The sequence below is a fragment of the Sinocyclocheilus anshuiensis genome, unplaced genomic scaffold, assembly GCF_001515605.1.
Source record: "Sinocyclocheilus anshuiensis isolate Anshui unplaced genomic scaffold, SAMN03320099.WGS_v1.1 scaffold1580, whole genome shotgun sequence".
In the NCBI taxonomy this organism is placed as follows: Eukaryota; Metazoa; Chordata; class Actinopteri; order Cypriniformes; family Cyprinidae; genus Sinocyclocheilus; species Sinocyclocheilus anshuiensis.
The window spans coordinates 869,028-878,735 of NW_015557283.1; the positions used below are offsets into that span (position 1 = coordinate 869,028).

Consider the following 9,708-nt stretch of genomic DNA (forward strand, 5'->3'; position numbering starts at 1 on the left):
CCCCTAATTGAATCGCGATTTGTTTAGCATCTCAACCGATTTGAATCGTCACATATTTGAATCGATTTTCAACTGGCTCGCGGTTAATCGTTACATCCCTAGTAGCCGCAACATCATAATTCACCATGTCTGAAATTAACTCTGTTCCTCCTGAATTTGATGACGCTGGACTCAAATACTTGCCGCATTTCTTGGAAACAGTGTCATTGTGTAGGGATTAGGGGTGTAACGGTTCAAATTACTCGCGGTTCGTTTCGTATCACGGTTTTAGAGTCACCGTTTCCGTACGGTCTGGTATGTGCTATTTTAGGGGGGAAAAAGGACTATACTGTCAAATAAAAAAAGAAAATAAGAACCAATAACCTAATTACAATCAACAGAACAAATAAATACAATAGAGCAAATACAAATAAAATAAACAGTGCTTTTCAGGGGGGTTTTTTTAGGGAGGTCTAACAGTTTTTAAGTACATGAATTGAATAAAGTAATCAAATGTAAAATAACATTGCATATTTGACTGTCTAAATTAAAGATGAAGTTACAAAAGCTATTCAATCAAGAGCAGTGAGTGATTTCCTTGTCTTTTGTTGTTTGATTAACATTAAGAAAGTGCTGTCACTTTAAGACAATGCACAAATCCACTACTGTAAGTTCAACCGATTCGGTCTGCTGGGATACTCACCAAGACAGGCATGTTGACATAATTTGTCCATTCAAGTACAAGTCTTGAAAGAGAACTCAGTATTTGCCCACTCTGAGACGCGGGTTTGGTGCTTCAGAGGAGTGCACAGACAAATCTGGATCTTTAATGATTAAACTAGCAAGGCTTAAATTAGTTTAGTTTAAACACAGATCACACGTCTCACCTGCGCGCATGCTAATCAACACCCGGGTGATGACGGCATAAATGACTGGTAATATTAGAGCATACAGCACTCGCATTGAACAAAGTTTACAAAGAGTGACTGGTTTGTTCATCGCTGTTGTTGTAATGTATTGGGAAACCAGATTGTGTACCTGTTGACAGAAACATGCATTAGCCGAACTCTGCCTGTTTTACGTGCTGTTATCTTTAACAAGCCATATTACAGATGCGTTGTCAGATTTAAGTTGACCTGCAGTGCAAGTGCATGCCGAACCGTGGGTGGAGAACGGTACAGTTTTTTACCGAGAGTCGTTACACCCCTAGTAGGGATCTACGTACATGTAGATATTACACTAATAGCACAGGATTCATTCTTGGATTCAAAAACATTTAATACCAAATCTAAGCACCCAGGGATCTCGAGACTAGTTTTTAAAATTGAACTACTTAAAACCTTAATACAGTGTCTTATAACAGTGCAAGACACTACAAAGCAGTGAGATGCCAATAAATGGCCTCCACCTACAGCAAATATGAATGCTAATCAATTCCCATGATGTGGTGCACTGTTGCATGTATTGGGAACTGCCTTGAACACCAAAGACGGAGCCATTGGGAAATCGAACGGCTGGCCACAACCACCCCAACTCTAAGGACACTGGTGGTAGTGGATTCAATTTGGTGTTTGAGGTGCCACCACAGATCAATAACAATTAGATGGATCTTTCTCTCCTTTTCTTACAGATAAAAGCTAGATCTGATGAGCAGCTGTAATTAGGGTACGAATGGTTCCTGCCAGCAGGAGTATCCTTACACCCCACTAACCCCACCAGATCAAGCTGACAGTAACTCTATCTGGCAACCGAAAGTTGCAGAAGCTCTATTCGATCTGGAACTGCCTGGGGAGGAAGGCAAATATTGACAACAAACACACCGGGGGCACCAGAAATCAAGGTAAATCCGAGGGGCTTGGCTTGGTGTGACTGGAAACACCCACCTGGAGGAAAGCCTCTAGCCTCTTGAGGTTCCACAGGCACCACCGGAACAATGAAATTAACAAGAAGCGCCCACTAAACACCGTTTGAGATTTTGAGACAAGGGTACTTGGGTGCCTGGGCGTACGTAAGGGATGCATCCCATTTACCTCATTTATGGCCCATGAAACAATTCCATACTTCACTTCCTAGATGCAATATCTCTCCAGTCCCACAGCGGAAACACAAAACCCCTACCTACCAAACGGCACCGATGCCGCCGGCAGCGTTAAGCTTTTATTTGTCATCATCTTGAAGAGGACAAGAACAAGAAAACAAGCAATAAGAATCAAGCTATTCCCTTGGCTGCGACACTCCCTCTCTCAGCGATTATTTCCGGCAGCGTGCGCACCACTTTGGGCCACTCCGCAATCTTTAAGAATCTGACACTAGATCTCAGGAGGCGGCGAGAATTATGACTTTGATGGGAGGAGAGTTGGAGGCAAATGAAGTTAATTTCACAGTGGCTGAACAGAGGGTTAGGCAAACAGATACCACACACACGTTAACATACTGTAATTACCAGAAAAGTAAAACGGATTCAATTTCAAAAGCAGAAGGGGGTGTTTGGGTGGGGAGGACGAGCGCACACATAGTTGCATTAAGCTGAGTTGAAGGGTGAGTAAATTTTCTCCTCTTTCCTTTTTTTCTGTGCACGAGCCTTGTCGTTCTCCGCTATGCAGAAAGTTAACTTGAGATAAGGCCTCCGGAGAGCGGGAGAAAGAGAGAATGCTTAGCTAGAGACATCAAGAGCTAACACTTCAGAGAGATATGAGGACACAGAAGAAATGGGGACTGAAAGATACTCAAGAGAGCAAGCGAGACCTCTTAAAGAATCACAGTTTTGTACCCTTATCCATTTGGGCACCTGTGCCTACCAGAGCTTGACCCAAAAACACACTACGACCCTTTCAACATGATTCATGTCAATACATTAAACTCTACAGAGACCAGTGTCAAGCACTAGCATTAAAGCTGGCCCTAGTGCAACTTTCAAATGAGGAGTCCTTGATGTTACCTCTTGCATTTGCATTTACTATTCACAGTTTTAAGGTTCCCACATCTTTTGATCAGGGAACTGAACTTTTTCATTACAGAAACCTTATTTTTACATGCAAACTCTGAGGTCTCTTTTGCAATTGGTAGCTACGCACAAAATAAAATGGTCAATAACATTATTTTTAAAATGAGGGTATATTGTGCTAACAAGCTTTGAAATTAAATAAAGAATTCAACAACTTTCCTTAAAGCAAACAGATGCAGTTGCATTTGTGTAACATTTACATTGATGGATTTATGTACTTCTACTAAATTGTGAGGATAAAAATTATTGATGTTTGACAAATCATTTTTGGTACAAAAAGCACTAGTCGTTGTCCGTGCACTTTTATTAAAGGATCTGACAAAAGAGTGTGTAATTCTAAAAGTTTACTATGAAAAATTCTTTGATTTCATGAAAAACTAGTTAGTTTTCAATCCTGAACAACTAACGTTCAATTACGTGAAAAATACTCAATTTCTCATTGAAACTCAATTAAACTATATTTGAGCTTTGCATTTCAAATGACTTTCCCAGTTGTTTGTGATTATTGGTTAACAATTTTAAAAGTGCACTTTGTATAGATTACACTCACAATAAATATAACATTTTAGCACTCAGCATCATTAAAATATATCATTAAGTCCTGGGAAACACTCTACCATTTAGTGGGAGTCTTGCTTCCTACTTTCTACTTAAAAGTATTTCGTGATGCAACCTATTATGCTTTTCATCTCACGCATGTTTTGAAGCCCCGACGCCATTCACTTTACAAATTCCTAAAACACTGACCACTTTTAAATGAATTTTTCCAAGGCAAAAAAAACACCCTTGATTGACTACTGCTTTCCAGCTTGATTAAAAGACACGAGACTCACAGATGCATGAAATATCCCTCTGTACGACATCCCGAGATACTGACAGAACAGCTGCGTCTAATGAACGCGGTTTCTTTAAGACAACACAAACCCAGGGCATCAAGGACTAGTGCACAAGTATGCAAAACACACTTGCATCTTTCTCGAAAGAGGGGATACACCAGGGAGAAGATATAACATGAGAGTGTGTGAAGAAAAAATCTCACATGTGGAAAAAAAAAAAAAGGACACTAAAAGCATATTTATTTAAACTCTTTCAGCACAGGAAAGAAGCCCAGACAGAAAATTGTGTATTCTGCACCTCAAAATACAGTATTAAAGCTTCTCCGCAAGAATGGAGAGGAAAAGTCAAGCTGAACTTCAGGAAAACAAACCAACAGAATAAATACCGAGTCATTTCAACAGCATTCGGATTTGGATCAAGGGATATTATGCTTGGTTTTCACAACTTTTAGTCCACAATTGACAGCTCTTCTTGTCAAAACCTTGATTTCAATGTGCATTTATCTTTCTATCCATTGAAAGCATAGCACATATACATACACATCACCCCTAACGATCCTCTAGAGGATTTACTTCACAACCAAGTGCTTCTGAAACGACCAGCTCCACTATAAAGAGCCTGTTGTGTGTTTAAATGCGGCAAGAGCGAGATACAGTGAGACAAAGCAAACGCCACACGATTCATCTCTCTCGATGACATCATCCCGAACGTCTACAGCCGATGTGAATGACGACAGCGCCTCCAAGTGGCCGAAAGCTGATCTACATTTAAGGTTCTTCATATTACATCCATGGCACGTTGGTACTCTAAAATCAAGCATAAAGTCTAGTTTTTGAGACACTAAATGTCAATCAAACTGATGGACCGCAATTTTATCTTCACAAGCCCCATATATGGCAAGCATCAAATCACTTTTTGGTTAAACACTGCCTAAATGACCAAATCTGATCATACTTAATCACTGTGATGTAGTTTGTGTGTTAAAAAATGGCCAAAAAACCCCTTTGAATCTTTAGAATTCAACTAAATGCACATATAAAACCTATATAAAAATTATAATTATACACAAACTTACTGGATGCGCAAGAAACTAAAACAAATGTAACAATTTTTAATGGTCATGACTTGTTTTTAACTAAGTAATGCAAAATGATTTATAAATCCTCCAGATATTGAAATATTTTAAAAAAATATTAATGTAACATTTTCATCAGCATTTGGGACATAATATTGTTTACCTCATTAAAATATTGATTGCTAAAATATATGTTTTAAAAAATTATATATATGCACAAATGTATTGAATGCACTCGAAAAGAAAGCAAATATAACAATTTTAATGGTGATGACTTGTTTTTAACAGTAAGTAGTGCAAAATGATTTATAAACCCTCCAGATATGGAAATATTTTAACAGTATTTGTGCCTTAATAATGTTTACCACCAAAAAATTGATTACTAAAACATATTTTTAAAATTATAATTAAAGCTATACACAAATGTATTTAATGCACAAGAAAATAAAGCAAATATAATATAAAACTGACTTGCTTTGAACTGTAAGTAATGAAAAATTATTATAAACCATTATAAACCCTCCAGATATGGACATATTTTAACAAAATATTAATGTAACATTTTCATCAGCATTTGTGACATAATATTGTTTACCTCATGAAATATTGATTCCTAAAATATGTAAAAAAATAAATAAATAAAAATTATATATATATATATATATGTGTGTGTGTGTGTGTGTGTGTGTGATTATGCACAAATGCATTGAATGCACAAGAAAAGAAAGCAAATATAACAACTGTAAGTGCAATGACTTGTTTTTATCTGTAAGTAATGCTTATAAACCTCCATATATTAATGTTTTCAACAGATTTTGTTGCATAATATTGTTTACCACATAAAGCACTGATTCCTAAAATATATAAAAAAAAAAGATGATTTAAGTAATTTTACAGATAAAAAAAATATATTTTAAGTTATTTTTGTGTTTTTATAGTATTTTTTGTAAGATCATTAAAAGCAGAAATATGAGGCTCGTATTATTAAGTGTGTTACTCAGGGGTTAAAGCAAAAAAAACAAAAAAAAAACAAATCCTGAGCCTGAACTTTTTTCTGGGGGTTGCTGGGGGCGGACACATACACGGGGTTATTTGGCAAACAAAAAAAGAAACTAACTAGTAACGTATCTGCCATTGCCATTAGCCCCTGACAGGCTTAGACTACAGATTATGGTGGGATATTTGAAACAATACCAAGAAAGTTTACTCACTACAATATGGTGCAAACACATGTAACATTTAGGATGCTTTTGATATCAATTTTGCTGGTTAGCTTTGTCCTATTGCACTACTTTTTTGGTTTTCAAGGACTAAAATCAGATCTCAATAATCAATCAATGTTGTTATCATCTTTCAAATTCTAATAAATAAACTAATAAAACAAAAATGGTACAAATAAAGTGCAGCACATGCAAAGAATGCAACGACTGTGGGAACTTTAACATTTGAAAGGATACTATGGCAAAGTTATCGCTTTCCTTATTCAAACTGATTTTTTTTTTGATGAATATATGATCGACCTGAAGAATGAAAGCTATATCATACACTTGGAAAATTATGAGCTTTATCATGCTCATAGACACTAGGGGTGTGACAATACACTTAGCTCACGAGATGAGACAAAATGCAGATACTTGGTTCAATTTCATGTGATTCAACGACGTTTAAATCCATTTAATTTTAATATTTGGCCACATACAAAGTCAGAAACTTTTATTTTGAAATCGCAATGTACAATAAATCGCATATTTAGACGTATGTTGATGTATTCTCCTGTGTTGGCATAGGTTTAAATGATTTACGTTACAAATCAAGTGAGTTTTCCCAGATGAACGTTAAGCATCCCAAACTCACCGCATATGCAGAGTTTAGCCCCTTTCACACATACAGTCTTTACTGGTAAATTACCGTTAAGAGATCATGTGTGAACAGGACCTTTTCAAAAATCCCCGGTAAATTCGTTCTGGCAATCATGTCGTTCTTATGGAGATGGCTTGATAACTCTGAGCTGTTTACAAAGCTCCACTGCTTTTTTAATAGCTTTTCTATGTAAATATGATGCTAGATGGAAATCTTTGAACGCGTCGCAGCTTTTTCAATGTGTCGCGCTCGAGACCCAGGCTTCTTTTCCATTCATCAGCTGCGACTCTGCAATTGGATAGTATTATACGTGTCTCGTGTTTATAAGAGCAAAACATTCTGATTGGCTAGTAATGTTAGTTTGGTTGAGAGTGAAAGCTGTGTTCCTCTCATACATTGGTAGATATCAACAAGTGTTTTTAAATGTAAGACGACTATCTTTTTTTTTCCCGCAGCCAAACGCTGCACGCCGGAGATCCGGCACAGTGCCGGAGAACTTTAAGCCCTGGTTTCTGTAATATAATTTTTTTTTAATCAAATTGTTTCTTTTTTTTTCGATTTTCAGAGTGCATTTTTATATAAAACGTAAAAAATGTATTTCTAACATGAATTTAAAAATCATAATTACAATTAAAGTTATACACAAATTTACTGAATGCACATGAAAAGAGTCAATATTTGGTCAAATACTGCCAAAATTACCAAATCTGATCACACTTAATCACTTTAATGTAGTTCAAGTGTTAAAAATGGCCAACAAACTCCTCTGAATCTTTTTGCACTCAACTAAACGCAGATATATAGTGAATGTAGGACTCTCACCAGGACTTTGGTTGGCCGAAATGCAGGTAGTTGATGCTGTAGAGGTCCATGTCCTCCGTGTGCCAGGCGAAAGTGGTTTTCCACATGCCAAAGTACAGGTATGGCGTGTTGACGCCCTCGATGACGATCCCACACTCCTGCTCCACCATGTCCAGAAGAGTGTTCAGATGGCCGATGTTCCACTCCGTGATGTCCTGATGAAGAAAAAACATCATAAAGACATGCATATTGATAAAATCATCAAGGTTATTACAGTAACTAAATCCATACTTAAAGGTGACATATTCTAAGTGCTATAATCAGGTCCACGGTGCATCTACCAACCAAGGAAACGTGAAAAAGATTAACACAGTAACTTTGTTTTGGTAAGCCTTTTTCAATAGGCATTTTCAAAATGATATAATAAATTATCTGTGGAGTATTTTGAGCTGAAACTTTACAGACACATTCTGGGGACACCAGAGGCTTATATTACATATTGTAAAAAGGGGCATAATATGTCTCCTTTAAAATAAAACAAGCTTTAACTGAAATAAAATATTAAAAGAAAATGTATATCACCATAGTTTCCTATTGAACACTAATCATAGTAAAGGTGACTAACCTGGTCATAAAGGGACCCGCTGATGTCGGCGCCATAAATGGGCGACACAAACGTCAAGTTTTTCCAGTACTTTCTTTCCAGGTCATCAAAGTCCTTGTGTTGAGGGGTGCAGTACCTGAGATCGGTCAAGAAAACACAAAGTTAAAGTATAAATCAAGCTTGAAGAACCAATGAAACACTTGCTGTAGTAAAAGCGCAAACTTAGTATTAAACTTACATTAAATCTACACTACCAGGTCAAAAGTTTTTGAACAGTAAGATTTTTAATGTTTTTTAAAGAATTCTCTTCTGGTCACCAAGCCTGCATTTATTTGATCCAAAATTCATCAAAAACAGCAATATTGTGAAATTTTTATTTAAAATGACTGCTTTCTATTTGAATATATTTTAAAATGTCATTTATTCCTGTGATCAAAAAGCTGAATTAAAAACATTTATTATATGTATTATTATTATTATTATTAATATTTAAAACAGTTGAGTACATTTTTTTCATGATTCTTTGTTGCATAGAAAGATCCAAAGATCAGCATTTATCTCAAATAAAAAGCTTTTGTAACATTATACACTCTACCATTCAAAAGCTTGGAGTCAGAATAATTGCAAGGATGCTTTAAATTGATCAAAAGTGATGATAAAGACATTTATAATGTTACAAAAGATTTATATTTCAGATAAATGCTGTTCTTCTGAACTTTCTATTCATCAAAGAGACCTGAAAAAAAATCTACTCCGCTGTTTTCAACAATGATAATAATAAATGTTTTTTGAGCAGCAAATCGGCATATTAGAATGATTTCTGAAGGATCATGTGACACTGAAGATTTCTGTATTTTGGATCAAATAAATGCAGGCTTGGTGACCAGAAGAGACTTCTTTAAAAAACATTAAAAATCTTACTGTTCAAAAACTTACTTCACCATTCAGTCAATCTTTTTGAAAAAATACCCCCAAAAAACAATTTAAATTTTAGTCACGTTATTGACATAAAGGTCCAGATAAGAGAGGGCAACTTTACAAAGAAACCACGTTGTATACATTATAAAAATTGGATTTGATCAAACAAAGCGTACTTTTTACTATTGGCCAGTTTGCGATATTCTCCGACCGTCATGGACTTCTTCTGGATGTTGTATTGAGTGAAGAGTCCTGATTGGCCGGTCACCACTTGCATGATGGGAGCAGGAATGACCATCTCTTCAATGGTCTCATAGGAACGCCGCGGCTTCCACTCCTTCGGCGGAATAACCTGAGCGAGAATATAACCGTACAGTTAGATAACTGACACAAGCGTTTTTCATTATGTTTGCTCAAGTCCTTAGAAAACAAAAATGACTATCTTAGTGTTCAGAAGATATGAAAAAATACATTTACAGAATTGATTATTCAAAGTTATATATATATATATATATATATATGTAAATATATGTGACACTGGACCACAAAACCAGTCACAAGTCGAAATTGAGATTTATACATCATCTGAAAGCTGAATAAATAAGCTTTCCATTGATGTATGGTTTGCAA

At 36.0% G+C, this 9,708-nt stretch overlaps 1 protein-coding gene across 1 annotated transcript in view; it reads right to left on the reverse strand.

Moving 5' to 3' along the window:
* LOC107679073 (lysine-specific demethylase 4B-like) overlaps positions 1 to 9,708 on the reverse strand; it is a 65,901-nt gene that overhangs the window by 52,078 nt on the left and 4,115 nt on the right. Inside the window, exons 3-5 of the mRNA XM_016474490.1 lie at positions 9,255 to 9,430; positions 8,182 to 8,296; positions 7,578 to 7,771 (exon numbers count right to left, since the gene is read on the reverse strand). Coding sequence (XP_016329976.1) covers positions 7,578 to 7,771; positions 8,182 to 8,296; positions 9,255 to 9,430 — 485 coding nt within the window. The remainder of the gene's footprint in view (positions 1 to 7,577; positions 7,772 to 8,181; positions 8,297 to 9,254; positions 9,431 to 9,708) is intronic.